Consider the following 16,865-nt stretch of genomic DNA (forward strand, 5'->3'; position numbering starts at 1 on the left):
CGGATATGATCTGCCAAATAAGTGAACTCTAATCAAAAGGCAACCAAAATATCTTTGGGCTCCATCATTTTCTGAATTTGTATGCAAAAGAAAATCATATAAAAGAGAAGCACACTGAAGTTTTGTTGTGTACAGGCTGTCTGAGTAGCCTGCAGTCACAGATATAACAAACACAATTTTGTTCTATTTCTCAGTTATTTGTCCGGACAAGTGCTCTGAGGCTCTGAAGGTTTTGAAATTGGTGTGAGTCACTTTTCTGAAGATTCATTTTTGGCAGCTTTTCCTTTATTAGAGCATTCAGAGAGGAGCATATCATGGAATACAAATCCTGGACTGGAACCAAAATGCGTTTCACACCCTGTGCTGTCGCCTTGATTTATGGCAAACATAATTTAGAAACAACTTGTAGAGAGTGAATGAAGACTTTTTTAGTCAGCATATCTGTCAGGCACTAAGGGTTTAAGCAGTAGTGAGAAATATAACCAAGGTTTTATTTTTTTATTTGTTTTAGCACAATTAAAAACACTTAAGAACACTTTTTAAACCAAAAAATAATAATTAAAGTATAAGTGAACCTGGGATAATTGTCTGGTTTTCTTTGGACAGAGAGTCAGTACAGTGGAAGCAAAAGATGATGATCTCTCTTGTTCTCTCTGTCTTTAACACACACATCCACACCCACACACACACACACACACACACACACACACACACACACACACAGTGGGTGAGGCAGCAGGAAAGTGAAGTTTGTCAGAGGAGGATGGAAAGTCGCCGCTGGTCTATTGAGACAGAAAAAACCTTCACTCTCTTAAGTCTATACTCTTAAAAGCCGAGTGCTTTGAGAGATTATCATGTGCATTCATTTGTGAGTGCACGTGTGCATTTGTGTCTGTGTGTGTGTGCTACATTTACATTGTTTGTCCATCCCTGCTGCCATATCAATGTGTGTTTTATGCATGTCTCATGCATGAATCGATATATTTGTCTGCGACTGTTAGTGATTAAGTGTGATGTGTTGCGTGTGTGTGTGTGTGTGTGTGTGTGTGTGTGCATCAGTGAACTGCATTAGTGAGTGAGTATTTGGGCATCCCTGTGAGAGCTTTCCCACAGCTCCAAAGGGGAAAAAAAAGATGGGGGAAGAGAGGCAGAGGTGGAAGGAGGCAAAATAAGCAGTCAAGAAAATGAGTCATGTCAGCTTGCTCCTCCAGACACACACACACGCACACACACACACAGAGTCTCGAGACACTTGAGATCACATTTTATGTTGCACACGGTCAGAGTTTTTCTCATCTTGTCTCTGTGTCTCGTTTGCTCTCCACTCTCTTGCATTCCTTTCCCCTCCTTCTCTCTCTCCCTCGTTCTGTGGGTTTCAAGTGCAAATGAATCCCCCCTCCGAGGATTATGGGTAAGTACTTTGAAGTGGCAAATGATGGCCTCCTGTTGCTCGGTGCAAGAAACACACATGCACACACAGACTCACGTAACATGTGCACGTTTACTCATATGCACTTTCACACATGGAATGACCCTCTGATAAACACACACACAGTAGGCAGCTGGTGAAGAAAACCTAGGCACACATGTCTAGGTGTCTAGACACACACACACACACACACACACACAGATCAGCTATCTGATCTGCACACATGCACTCTTTTTCTCTCTCTAAGTCTGAGAACAGCAGACCAAGAGGAACTGGAAATTAAATGTAGTTAGATGAAGCTCTGGAAATTTCGTTTTAAGTTACAGCAAAGAAAATGGAATACAAATGGAGAAAATACAGGTGCTTTACATAACAAGCACATATATGCAGATGATACTCAACACTTCATCTGTGAGATACAATATTTCAAATAGCATTATATGCAAAATATATCTAAAACATTCCTACAAATATTATAAATGCATGTACCCAAGTAATGGAGGTTAGGAAAACACAGGAAATATGAAATTAAGTTGCCATAAAACTTAAAACGACTAGTTTTATGATATTAATTTAATTATTTATATATGTATGTATTTTCTGTAAATCAATTTCCCCGCTCCGGTTCTAAAGCTCATTCCAACGCCGATGGGTCGCTCCACTCCTACGCTAGTAGTGTTCAAACTCCCCCTGTCCTTTAAGCTCCCAGTCTGGGTACAGTCAGCTAACAGGAACGCTAACTAGCTAGTGGCAGCAGCTAGTACAGTTAGCATATGCAACAGGGCACCGGAAAGTGAAAGTGTTACAAGAGAAAATGTCCGTGTTGCAACAATCCCCTGATACTTTCATCCCTGACAAAGCACAATTAACGGGGTTTGACGTTGTTTTTGTTTTTCTGTGACTATCTGAATACTGAAAAATGGGTCAACTAGGACTCTTCTCAGCGACTAATGGTTAAGTCGACTATTATGAATAAAAACATGTGAAACATGAAATATAAAAAGGGTTCTGAATTTTAAGATTGCTCAAACTATACAGGAAATGCAGGTTATTGAATAGGTGCAGAATGTGGTGTGTTTGAATAAACAACAGCTGATCGCAGACACAGGCTGTGGTGAATGTACAGTACCACAGCATTATTCCCATCATGCTCATCACTCTGCTTCCACAGAAATACTTCAAAAGAGCAGAAAAGCAGGCCACTACTTTATAACTGAAGGTAATGCATTCTTAAAGGTGGTGTGTGAAACATTTTGGAGGATCTATTATCAGAAATGGAATTTAATATTTACAGGTAAGTTTTCATTAGTGTATAAATACCTAAAATAAGAATTTATGTTTTGTTACCTTAGAATGAGCCATTTTTATCGACAGAGGGATTAGGTCCTCTTCCATGAGCCACTTTGTTGAACCTCCATGTTTCAATAGTAGCCCAGAACAGACAAACCAAACAATGGCTTTAGATAGGGCTGTAGATTGTCTATAAAGTACCAAATGTAACAATTCATGAACATACTCTAACCAAGAGGTTTTTTGTGCCTAAACCTGACCAAACCCTTATTTGTGAAAAAGCTGAATTTTTTGTTAAATCTCAACTAATAAGCTGTTAAAATGTTACAAATACTCTATAAACTATCTGCAGGTGGAGTATCCAAATAGAGTGTGACAAATTTAATGTTTATCCGTAACAGGTACAGTATCTTCTTTAATTGTATGTGGGCCATAGTGTGAGTAGAGTGCAGTGCAACAAAGGTTAGCAATGTCTTGTTTTATATTTATATATTATTTTTATATAGATTTTCAACAATGCATTACATTGTTAGTTTATTCTTTTATTTCAGTTTTCATTGTAGTTTAAAGATGATAACGTTGCTTTAATGTTTGTTTTGAGCATGGCATCAGTCTGTCTGCTACTCTCATGTTGCAAACGTTTCTCTGTCATTGTAACTTCTTCTAACTCTACCTACTTTTCTCTCCCTTTAATTCCCTCGGTTTCTTTCTCTCTGAGTCTATATCTCCCCCTGCTGTGCATCTTCATTCTATCACTCTAATAGCACTCTGCACTGCAGGACACAAATGAGGACAGATGGAGGCTAAAAAACTGTCTGACAGCAACACAAGTGTAAGAAACGGACAACTGAGTAAAAAATAAGAAAGGAAGAGAAAGTCAGAGAGAAAGTCAGAAAGGGGGAACAATGGGATGAAAAAGTGAAGTGAAGGAAAGAAAATAGGGAGAGAATGAGAAAAATGGTAGTATATTAGAGAAGAATAGAAAGGAAATTAGACAGGAAAGGTGACAGCGACAGGGGTGCAATGAGAGGGATTCTTCTTATTTTAAAGAGCCCTGCATTGAACTATTTTCAAGGATCGAAAATCGAGGTTATATTGAGGTTATATTGTCCTGTCCAGACCAGGATACAAAATAGATGGCTGTAGACAAAATATAGAGGGGAAAAAAAGACAATCAGGAGGGCTGAAAGAAAGAGATAAAGAATGAAGAACGTTAGAGAAGACAAACAGGGAGGATGACACATGGAGATAGAGAAAATGAAACATGCTGAAAGACTAAACCAATCTGCAAGAGAGATAAAAAAAACAGTAAAAAAAAAATGCATTAAATCAGGAAAATAGTGAAATAAAATGGAGCTATAGATGCAGTGAGATAGAGAGAGAGAGAAAGAAGACAGAGGAGAGGAGTAGAGTGCAAATCAGCAGCTTTCTGGCATTGCAGGCTGGATGTCGGGTGAGTTTGAAATGCAAATTAACCCCAAATCTGTTTTCCGCTCTTTCTCGGTGGAATCACAGCTTTCTGCCGTGCCAGCTACCCTACCTGTCAGTCCTCTCATAATTCACTCTCTCATTTCTCCCTCTGCTATTCCTCTGTTACATTGCCTTTTCTCTTTCTTTCCTCTTGCTGAATTCAGGCTGCCAAATTTGGATTACACACATAGGGAGCAGGTTGTTGTCATTGTTTCTTATTAGGGTGGAAATAATACACATAGAAATATAATGACTTAAAAATACTGGTAATTTGTACACTTTTATACACCACGGCTATATACTAGCAGTACTATACTATACTACTGTATATAAGTGCAATATATGTATATACAGGACACATGCAACTACACAGGCAGAAGATATGCAGCTTCTTGTAAAACATGTCTAGATCACATGCATTTGTCTTTTGTAGGCTTCCATTCTCATTATACATCATTTGTAGACCACCTTCCAGATCATTAAGACAGTGTTCAGTTAGACTTTTTCCAGAAACTTGGACAACCGATGGCTCAATTTCCTGCTTCGTTTGCAGCACCATATTATGATTTTCTCACTCCATTAATCAGCTTTTTCTCATTTCATCCACGTCTGGATCCCTGTAGCATACTTTTACTTCTCAACAAGGCCACACTGATTAAAAAACATGAATCATATTATTTTGCCTCAGAAACACAAAAAACAGGTCAACAATCACTTCAGTTCCAAAAAACACTCAGGAAATACAGTTCTGCAGACTCCACCAACTCTATATATTTCACCCTTGGTGTTTCTATGGGCTATGTGAATTAATCAGTGAGCATGGGACACGTGCCCTGATGGTGATTTATGGAAATAATGTTGTGTGATGACTTGCTGCATACAATAAACAACACGCACCATCCCTGAGGTTTCTTTGTAGAACTGAATTTATCAAACAGGTGTCTCCATTTTTAAAACAAAACTCTATATCATACTATATCATACTCTATCATTGCAATTTCTTCAATAGGCGGAATTAAATTAAAGTTTAAGTAGCTGTGAAATAAAGCCACTCATTCTGATTGATCGATATGATAAACATTATTTGAAAAAATACATATGTAAGGGGTAAGGGTCTGTTATCTGGAGGCTGTCCCCATAAAAACAGTAACATTAAACCATATTTTACATTTTCTTTTTAAGTGAGCTCTTGTGCCACATGGGCAAAACAGTAATATGGGTAGTTTTTTTGAAAGCACTGACAACCTTTTTTATTGTCTGGTTTAAGGTTATTATCAGTGTTTAAAGTAATTATCAGTGATGGAGCTTTATGTTGCACAGTAACTTGCTTTTGCTAATTGGACAAATTACACTAAGTAATTCTGTTGTGGAGTTCGGGCCCGAAGCTTTGTAGGTTTGTGAGTACAAAAACACCTTCTTTTAACTTATAGGTATGCACTTGCACGTAGGTGATGGCTGTATTCAGATATCCATTATCTATTATCAGCTTCTTGCAACAAGTTCTCTGAACAAGAAATTAGCATGGAGCCCACTCCAACGTCACACAATAACACAAACACACTAACTATCGAGGCAGCGGTAGAAAAATGACTGTTTTTGTCAATGGACCCTGGTGGCTGTGAACAGAGCGATATAATGACTGTTTCTGGTTAAACAATCTACCTCTGTTGGGATCCATAATGTTGTCAGTTATAATGACAGTGTGAGCCCGTCAGTGGCAAAAACAAGCACTATTACTGGATGTACATTGATGGTGGATTACATTGCTGTTGCTCAGTACTGGACCAATTTCAACAAATTGTTGTCCCCATTAGTCACTGATGGGAAAACAGATTCCAGGTTGAAAATACCATAGTTTCCCTTTAAGGCAATGTGATCATGATTAAAAATAACAATATCAAAACATCTCAAATTCCTCGATTTAGGCATTTGAACAAACAACCAGTGCTGTCGTGTTTTGGTCAGGGCAGTCTTGCGTCTTGAGATGTTAACCATGAAATGCTTTTATAAATAATATCTATTGTCTCACTTCTATAAAATAAATGGTTCAAAGATATAATTTCATGCATTGCTTCTATCCCTCTCTTCTTATTTCATTCCCTTTCTAAATATTACACCCCCTCCTTTGTCTCTCTTGTAACCCTGCCTTGACATAATGAGGCCAGCGTACCAAAAGTGTGAATCCTCTGTCACTCTTTCTCTTTGTCTCTCTCTCTTTCAGCTTTTATTTGTTGACTGTTTTTTTCCCCCCTTTTCTGTGGACTCATTGTTGTCACTGGCAGCCGACTAAGGGAGCTGAGAAAGGCCAAACAACGGTTTTTGAAAAGGTTTCTGAAAGGGCTTCTTGAAGGCGTCAGCCCAGGCCCTTATCTGCCTTTTACCACCAAAAAACACTGGCGCTTTTCACTGCCTTCGTTCTTTACCCCCGACATGCAACACAACCTGTCATAATTTCCCTCGATTTCCCTCTCCCCCTCTCTCCCTCTCTTTCATTTCAGTCTTATTTTTTTTTCTCCTCCCTCTTTCTATCTCTCTCCTTCTCATGTCCTGAAGGCAGATTTTCCTCTTTTAACCTCTGTCATTTATTCCTGTCCTTACCCTCACCATCCTCACCTCTGCCTGTCAGTCTGGAGTTTCAGCCCTTTTTTCTTTGTTTCCCTTCATTTCTATTTTACTCATTCTCTCTTATGTCCTCATTGCTGTTTTCTGTTTTTCTCCCATATTCTCTTCTCTCATAAGATTTCTCTTTGTGTTATTGTGTCTCTCATTTTATTCTTTCCATCTGTTTTTCTTGCTCCACTCCTACTGTCTGCACCTCCCGCCATCCATCATTCTTTGGCTCGTTCTCTCTCAGAATACTTCTAGCCAGGCATCACAACATGCTTCTGATGTACATAAGAAATAAATGCAGCTTCTGTTGTTTGTTCCTAAAGCCCAACCTGAAGCCAGTCCTTATCAACTCCGCCACCTCTTCAAACAAACTGTCCTACTGCAGCTTGTTCCTGACAGATGGATAGCATTTTGAAGTGGGAACGTCTCAAGTCAGCTCCCGCAATCAAAACTCATGTATCCATATGATAGTGGCATAGAAGTGAAATTTCAGCCCAAACATTCATCAGTCTGATCAAATGCTGTTATTTTACACTTGTTTATATCAAAAATAATATCTGTAGCAACCACCAAACATCATCTTTGAATGATGTTATTTGGCAAACAAAAAACTCTCTTCTTATTTTTTTTTAACACTCTGATTGGTCCATTGGTCCAAGAACCACCAATGAGCACTGTAAAATAAATCAGATATATGGTCTGTGATTCAGAGGTCTGGGACCAGGCTAGCCATGAGCAACCAACTGCTAAGCATGTAAGCTAACCATTCAAGCTGCAAACAAAAGCAATGGAAAACAGACAGACAGCGCAGAAGTGAATTATGCTGCAGGAGTAGTTTTTCTGATCATCAGACTTTTATGGCCAACTTTCAACATCCACCTTTCAAGCATGCATGTTTTTGTTTCTTTTTTCATTATATTTTCCTTTTTTTTTATACTCCATTTTTCCTGTGCTGCCGTCCTAAACTTGAATTTCTCCTACAGGGAATCAAAAAAGGAACATCTTATCTTATCCTATGTTGAGTATTTGATACTAAAAGATACACTTTGGTGGACTCAATGACCAAGGTAATTGTTTTGTCATTATTGTGCATTTATTGGAATTGTGTCTGGGGGAGTGGCAACAAGGAAGTAATGATAATATGGTTTTCACGTTCACGTACAAAGTCAGATCAAAACAACAGTACCAAGCGCCATCGACAGAGTCGGAGCACATTCTGATCGCAACACGTATATTTCGGCTCTATCTCAGGATTTTAATGACTATCATCTGCTACACCTGGATAGGAGCTCCAGCTCCCTTGACTAGCATGTTGCAGCTGTGAGCAACGTATCGCACAGCAGGTAAGTGCTGAACGGAGGGTTACATCAGTCCAGTTGCTATTGACAACAACTTTTGAGCTTTCGTTGGATAACAAGACAAAACAGAGGCTATATTGCTGTTGAAATAAAAAATGGAAAAGCAAATGTTTCTCTACTTGCTCTTGGGCAAAAAGATGAGAAGGCTGTTGTTTGCCTGTCTGACACTGGTGTTGCTGAAGATGACACTTGCTTTCAGGTAGTCTGGAGAAACACTGAAAATAAGTTTGCACCCTTCCTGCCTCCTGGATGGCACAAACTGTGCTGATGCACTTATATTTTATTCAACAACAAATTAATAACAAAAGGTTCTTTTTTACATGTTTGTCTCAAAGCGTAAAGCTTGGCAGGGATTTGCAAGGTTTTTAGCATCAGAGTGAGTTTAAACCTGACAGGAATGTGCTCATTTTCCACTTTCAGCTACAATAATCCATATTTTTTGTGGGATTCAAAGATTTTGTTCAGTTCAGTATATTTGCTCTGAATATCATTTTATTTATTTCTCATTCTGTCCCCCTTTATCACCTTGCTGCCCATCTCCACATCCTCCCTCTGGCAGTCTTTATCCTTCTGTGTCACTCTCACTCCACCAATTCCCTTCTTCCTCTGCATCATAGCCTTTCTTCAAGTGCTAATTCAGTCTCTCACTCTCTCTCTCTCTCTCTCTCTCTCTCTCTCTCCCCCACCCACAGTATCTCTCCCTGTCTCTCACCTCCATCTTCCTCCCTTACTCACCCCCTCCCCCTTTCTTTGTAACTTCACCTACATCTTACAACTCCCACTCCTTTACCTCCATTCATTTCTACCTCTCACAATCTTTCACCCATATCCCACTGATCTCACTCTCTCTTCACCTCCCACTTTTCTTCAGTCCATCCTGCCAAGGCTGGGCTCACGAGAAAAAACAACAGCATTGGCCATTCGTTCCAAAACGTTTTTCTAATTAATTTCTCTACTAATTTTCTCTACTGTAAGAAGTGCTTCCTTTAGGACTGGGACACCTGAGACTGGGGTTCACATCCTGAGTCCGACTAATAGCCTGTTTTCTTGTTTAGTTTGGAGGACTTGTTGTTCTTGCCGTCTTTCATCCCCTCTTCCTGTCTATCTTATCCTTCCTGTTGCCTTTTCTTCTCTGTATCCTTTTATACCTTTATCTCTTTATTGTTACACCGTCTCTTCCTCTGTTGACTCTTATCATTTCCGCGCTTGTCTTCTCCCCTCCCTGCCTCTCCTTTTGCAGTATGCTTGCTTCTCATCTTCCCCCTTCCCTCCCTCTTTCACTTTTGGCCCGCTTCTTTCTCTTCTACCATCTTTCCCTCTATCTCACCACATTCGTCTTTTCCCGACTCAGTTTCTGCCTCAGTCTATCAGTCTCTCACTCCCACATTCCCTCCTCTCCCTCCCCTCGTCTTTTCCCTCTCTCGGCTGGAGGTATAAATAGGACTCCTAATAAAGTGCTAATTAATCTCTGGTGACAAAATCAAAAGAAAGCACATCTGCATTGCTGAGAGGAGCGACGGAGGGAGAGAGGGAGGAAAGGAAAAGGGGTAGACAGGAAGAGAGGGGGGAACATGGGGAAGATTGGAGAAAGAGGGAAAGAAAAATGCAGAGGGGTAGAAAGGGAGAGCGAGAGAGACAGCAACAGATTTAGGCTAAATGCTTTCATATGGTTTGAATAATATCTTTTGAGAAGTTATGATTTGAACATTTGAATGTACGGCATCATCAGGTTCATTGATCGTCTGTATTCCACACCATAACCAAGACCAATACTGTATCATGTACAACATATAACTAGATAGTATAAATCATATTCAGTGAGAATATTATATAATAAGACAAACAGGTAATGTGATGGAGGGTACAGAAAAAGTGTGAGGGACGGTAGATAGATGATGAGAGAAAGTTGTAATGGGCAGTCATTTAAAGATGTGATGGGACTGAGAGAGAAGTTTCAAACTCTTGAGATGAATTTAAAGATAAAACTGTGGCGCATAATTTTGAGTCATATTAGTCATCTCAACTCAACTTTCACTTAGATTCAGTAAGTTGGACACTCAGCTCCGTCGTCAATCAGCCCATTTCTGCCGCTGAATAATTTAAATAGCTCGCCTCAAGTCTACATCTCAACCACACTTTGCAACCACTGTCATTCTACTGTCATGACTCATCTTACTGTATGCTAGAAGCCCCTCATTTACACACTCTTGATGTGAAACTGCAGAACAAAATCAAAGCAATGCAAAATGTTTTATAACTAACACGCTACCAGAACATTCATGAATATATTATTGCTGATGCATAAAAAACTTGTCATCTCTACAGTATGACATGTGCTTACAAGACTAATAACCCCGACTTTAGTGCAGTTTTGGAATTGTCCAGCAAAAATGTTGAAATATTCACCACCATTGAAACTCATAGTGATGACAATAGCAATACAAATCTATATGTTTATGCAATTAGATCTATTTTGCAGACCATTGGTGCATTATTCATCATTCCTGTGATAAAATATCTATATAAAAGGCCATGTCTAGGGCCCACACTTGGGCTCTAGACATGGCCTTTTGGCAAGTTTTGCCGCCAGCAGAGTTTCTTCTTGGTTGCTATCTGAAACTTCACCACTGTATGGCACTAAATCCTACACACCGGTCCTTTAAATCACAGACTCCCTCTAATATAAAAAAAGCTGCTTGCTAATACTGCCAATATCAGCATCTTAGTCTGCATATCTTTGCAGTTTTCAGCTTGTTTTGGGTGCCTCCAGCTCTCTTGGACTCCACAGTATAAAGCTATCTGCAGTCACTCCTTGCTCACATAATAACACTAGTCAAAAACTATTAGACGCAGGTTTTTTGTCATATGTTTATGCACAAACCAGGATTTTACAGATAATAGAGACCTGCACTCAGGTGACAAAGGACTTGAATGGGACGTTGCTCTATTTCTGCTAAATAAGTGAATGATGGTTAATGTTTTGAGTATGTTTTAAGTAACCAAGTTCATTAAATCTGAAATATGTCCCTCTGAAACCTTTCTGACAATTGAGACAAAGCAGGTGGCGCTGCAGCGAGAGGTTCCCAGTGGACGTGCCTCTCATCTGCAGAATAACCGTCAGCTGCCTGGAGAGAAGAGACGCCGCTTTCAAAGCCACCATTGGTTAGTTAGTCCCTGAGGTTCAGTGTGTAATAGGTTTGATGTGACTTCACAGGCAAACCTGCAGGTCTTGGAATTATTAAGCTTCAGAGAGACTTTGAATTGGTGGGGGGGGTGAATCACAAGCAACCTGTAGCCCCTGCAGCGCCACAAAGCAGCGCTATAACGTAGAACAACTAGAGGGACGATGAACAAAAGAACATTTCTTACTCTGAGCAGCATGGTGACATGAAATGAAAATGTTGTTGGTGTTAGCAGGGGAACTATTTACTGAAGTGACAAAGAATAAGACACTGAACAGCTGACCTTCTGATCCTAACCTCTGACTTCCCTATTTGGAGAGGGAAATACAAGAATGTCCCTACAGGGTTTTATCATCTGTGACATTACAGTACATATGTTTCTTTAAATCTCCTGTAAACAGCAGATGGTTGAGATTTTTTTTTTTTTTTTTTTAGTACCACAAACAGGTGCAGGAACATGCTGTAGATTAGTGGTTCTCAGCCTTTTTTATCAAGGGATCCCTTTTCTACCTTTTTATTTTTTTGTGGATATTTCATATTATATTAAAAACTGTACAATAAACCCAAATGATGAGCTCACTAACTGCAAGACATTTGTTCAAAACGAGTGATTCAGATGAATTTTGAGCAGATTATGTCCTGTTTAGGAAACTTTTTTAATAAAACACTGTATTATGTATTTTTATAATTTTCAACAATGATACGTATAGGTGTTTTAATGTCCCTGATATATATTTCTTATGTTTTCTTGCGCGCCTTAAAATCAAGAAGAAAATGTGACCCCGGTGACGCTTTAGTAACCCCCAAGTTGTTGTAATACTTTATGTAATAATACTTTCACTCTTTGTGTTTTAACGTGTGTTAGAAGAGTGGATTGTGACAGCATTTGCTTTCTCAAATACTTTGATTATTAGGCTGTTACGTTACTTTAGAGGAGCACATTAAAGTAATTGCTAGAGGTCACAGGTCATGATTTATATCTCATAATAACACCTAAACAATGCTGCTAACAGCTCACAGAGCACGTCTGTATGTGCAGACCTCTTGTGGGGCTCATCATTTTAAATTTAACTCCTCTTGAACTCACGGCTGTGTGACTGAACTTTGACCTTTTCACTATAATGTCACTGATCTTTAGTGACGCTTGTTTTCCTCTGTCAATCCGGAAGAGAGCATCTCCTAAATGTCACCAACAGTCCTCATTATCACACACATCCTGTATGTGGTGCACTGAAATCTGTGGCGTTGCATTCATTGTAGAGATGAGGTTGCAGACACAGTGACTGTGGAAGTCACAGTCTTTACCGCAGATTGAGCAACCCACTGCAGTAAAATGTCAGATTTGTTCTCTTCAGCTGTCAGAAGTTACTCTAGTTTCTATTTGGCTAGAGAGAGATTATTCTTTAGAAAAATGCTGATCTGGAAATGTGACACTTTTAGAGAAATCTCCACAGTATTAACACCAGCTAGATGCAGTAAATATGACAGTGATTGCCTCCCGCACTGTGTGGCAATAAAGGCAACAATAAGCAGCTCTTCCTCTGGGTATTCAGATTGTTGTTATTATGATGGCAGTCCCAGGGTGGGCTGCAGTGCGCCCTGACAGGCCGATAGGCGGCGTTTTGTCCCCAATTGCCTCCTTTTGCACTGCGTCTCCAGGCTTCACTTCAAAGCAATAGATCCCCAAATTCATAAATAAATCAGCAGAAGAGGAAGAGAGGAAAACTGCACATCTCTCTCCTACAAACACAGGCAGAGACGACTAATAAAGCGCCACATGTACACGGGAAACTGCAGAAATCATACGATCACATAAAAACGAATATTAGCCAGAAATACATTAGGAAAGGAAAAATAAACACAATACAATCTCACATATGGCCACTGTAAGTGAACAGTTTAGCGCTTAAAGTGATCAGGTGACTGTGGGGATATCACAGAGATATATAAGAAGCAATAAAGTACATTTTGCAAACTTTGAAACTTAACATTGTCTCTAGGTTCATATCGGATTATAACCATATTAAAACATCCAACATATCATTCAAAACACACGAGTAAGTATTAACTTAGTAACTGAGTGGCTTTTGAGGAAGAAAATCGTGTGGACTGCGGAATGGAGAAATATAGTGTTACTATAGCACACATGAATTCCATAATGTCACCGTATGTCACAAATAATCACGAATCTGCCAAAACGCATTGCAAAAACACTCAAGAACAACCGATTAATTGGAGCATTTAGCACTGTAAACTATTATATTGAACAGCACGCAGGCACTTCAAGCTCTTATAGAATTATTAAAAGACTAATAGCGATCTGTCGGTATAATAAAAGCACGTAAAGCAAGACAATTCAGTGACTATATCACTATTCACAAGGATGAGCCAAAAGAAACCCTGAAAACACACAGAGAAATATTATTAGAATTAAACATTTGAACCAGGTGATGACATTAACAACCAACACTGCCCTCTCAGAGAGTAAAAACCTGCTTTACGTCTACTGTCTGTGATGACTGACGCAACTATAAAGTGAGAAATACACGCCGGATATGGGAGTATTCAGCTGGCTGCAGCGCGCAGAAAAAGCATCAAGTAGAAGAGAGATCAATCAGTCCAACGATGATCGATGGCAGCAGGCAGCCTGGAGCGTGTTGGGAGCTTCAAGTTGCAGCAATAAGCGCGAAACAGTCAACTAATGAGTGCCACAATGAAGGGAAAGAAACATTTTCTCAATCTTTTTTTTTTCTTTTTTACCTTTCTGCAGCAGCCTTCTCTTCAATATAGCCTGAAGAAAAAGCATTTTCCCCCAAACCGGTTCCAGACTGTATGGATAAGTCTCTCCTCATGGAAGAGTGGAGGAGGAAGAGGGAGGAAGAACTTCTGTCTGCATGCACCTCCCTCTCTCTCTCTCTCTCTCTCTCTCTCTCTCTCTCTCACCCTCCTCCTCTATCTTCGCTTTACTCTCTCAAAGGGACCCCCTCTCTGTTGACACCAGCTGAACTGTAGGCTGTGCGTGTGTTTTAACACTCCACAGAAGGGAACAGGAATAGGAACCCGTCTCCATAATCGACTTTAATCAGGTCTGTTCTCAGACTGGTGCTTCTCTGGTTCTGACAGAGCTGATATCTGTTTTTTTTTACATGTTCTCCTCCTCGTTTTCTTTATGCACTAATTTAATTACTGCATTCTCAATCTCCCCCCCTCTCAGTTTCTCTCCTGATTATGCAAAAAATTGTAGCTCAAAGCCTTCGGGACTTTTGATGCCCTAGTTTTTTTTTCTCTCTTCAGAGTCTGTGTCTAGTGGGCTTGTATGTGTATGTGCAGCAGGCCTGTGTGTGTGTGTGTGTGTGTGTGTGTGTGTGAGGCCAAGTGTAGGCAAAAGATGAAAGCTTCCAACACTGAAACCCGCCAGATCATGACTTATTTCTTGGCTCCCCTGTCAGTTGGTGATCATAAGGTGACCGATGTCGCTTGAAGTGACATAAATCCAAGAAATACTCTCTCCCTCAACACACAAATTCGTTCCCATCCATCCCTCCTAGATACTGATACCTGTTCAGGGTCACGCAGGGCGGGAATGGGAGGCTGGGGTGTATCCTAGCATACACTTAGCAAAGGCAGAGAAACATTGTGCACTAAAGGTAGCCACTATATTTTTGCATGCTCACTCAGGTTTGCAACTACAAAAAATTACAGAGTGTGCCTTTAATCACCACACTGTGCAGAGGCTGTTTAGCCGAACATGATAAAATTGCACTCCACAACATAAAGTCATCTGCAGTTTGAAAAACTTCCACAGAGGTGCAGTACAGTTAGCGCTTTGACAAAAAAAGCAAACACACAATGACGATGAGGTGCCGACTCGCAGCTTTATTCTGAAAGTGGTAAAATCCACATCAGGTGTGGAAATTGCAGTACTACTAATGCTTTAAGGCCTACATTGTTCAGCCATTATGGATGTCAACACCCCTAAACTCACTTATAGCTGAGAGTCAGGGATTTAACCTCCTAGTCAGTGTTTCATTTAAGTTCCTAGAGTGCTGGAGTAGAGCCAATATAATGACAAGCTACTTATGTATTGCACCGTACTAGTTTGACATATTTTGCAGACCTTTTGAGTAATGGAAGTCATGCTTGGGAGCACCTTGTTCTGGTGTGGATTACTTAAAACACCGCTGTACCACCGGCATACTGGCCGGCAGGCCCAAAGTCTCAGAGCCTTCATTATTTTCTCATTTCTGTTTTCAACTCTGTGTGTGCCACAGTGTTTGTGTGTGTTTGTAGTGTCTTTTAAAAAAAATACATATATATATATATATATATATATATATAATTTCATTTGGAGTATACTGCTGCCTTAATACATTAAAAAGCAAAACATTTCCATGGAGTTGCAGCCAATCTAAAGACTTTCTATTATGTAATAGTGCTAATAATTTAGCCACCATGCTTCCAGACACAAAATCCTATGCAATATCTGGTTAACACGTGGGCAGACAAACTGCATTTGCACACAATTCAGACGACCGTGATTGTCAAGCATGGGGAGATTGCTAATCCCCTCAAACTGCATAGAAAGGTACCAGCAGTTTGAAATGAGCCACTTTTCCACCCAACACATGTTAGCAGTTTGCACAAGCGTGGAATTTGAAATAAAGAAAGAAACAAAGACAAAAAATGAGCCCGATAAGACCTCTACTGAACTTCAGCACCACGGACAGCGGCACAGTCAGTCTACACTGAAAATCCTTTATTCATTTTCTGCACCTGCTTAATGCTACTTAGGGTCACAGTGGGGCTGAAACCTATATATCCCAGCATGCACTGGGCAGAAGGCAAGGTTACACCCCAGACAGGTTGCCAGTCCATCACATGGTTAACCAGACAGGATAAACCCTGATGTACAGACTCAAAAAACTCCTGCTGACTCCACAAGGGCTTAGAACTGTGCCTCTGCACAATCAGCAAGTGCTTAAAGGCTCTGGTGTGAAAACTTTGGGAGACTTCAATGTAGATTTTTTTGTAGGGTCTGCAACCCTGTACAGGTTTTAGAGGTAATTACCCCATGCAAAAAAATAAACACACCGAACAAGCAAAACTAAAAAGACGAGCATGTTAGTTTGGTTTAGCTCTATCTATCTTGCCAGTTTGTTTTGCAAACAAAAAGTGTGTATAGAGAAAAGAAAATCCAACTCTGTTTTAATCACATAAATATTCAAGCATGGTTTAGATTTATATATCAGCCACTAGCATCCTTTACATGGCCTACCAATTGGTGCAAACAAAGAACAGACTTTTTCATCCTCCATGCAAGCTGTCAGTGGAAGGCTGCGCCAGGCCACTTCCAGACATATGAAATAATAAAGGAGGACACACACAAGCAAGTGTTTTCCGTCAACATTGCCTGAATGTAAAAAAACAAACAAACAAACAAACAAACAAACAAAAAACTCCAAACTATAGTCACCAGGCTTCTGTCTTGCAGAGGCACCGCCATGCTCGGCTAGAAGAACTGTCAAA

General features: G+C 39.9%; 1 protein-coding gene across 9 annotated transcripts in view; it reads right to left on the reverse strand.

The window, feature by feature from the left end:
* grip2b (glutamate receptor interacting protein 2b) overlaps positions 1-16,865 on the reverse strand; it is a 253,256-nt gene that overhangs the window by 72,380 nt on the left and 164,011 nt on the right. For 2 of the 9 annotated variants that reach the window (XM_051415114.1, XM_051415113.1), the window contains exon 1: positions 14,100-14,239. The exons of the other annotated variants lie outside the window; for them this stretch is intronic. In XM_051415114.1, the coding sequence (XP_051271074.1) occupies positions 14,100-14,145 (46 nt within the window). In that variant the 5' untranslated portion in view covers positions 14,146-14,239. Of the gene's footprint in view, positions 1-14,099; positions 14,240-16,865 lie in introns of those variants that run through there. 9 annotated transcript variants of the gene reach the window in all.

This window comes from Dicentrarchus labrax, unplaced genomic scaffold, assembly GCF_905237075.1.
Source record: "Dicentrarchus labrax unplaced genomic scaffold, dlabrax2021, whole genome shotgun sequence".
Lineage (NCBI taxonomy): Eukaryota > Metazoa > Chordata > Actinopteri > Moronidae > Dicentrarchus > Dicentrarchus labrax.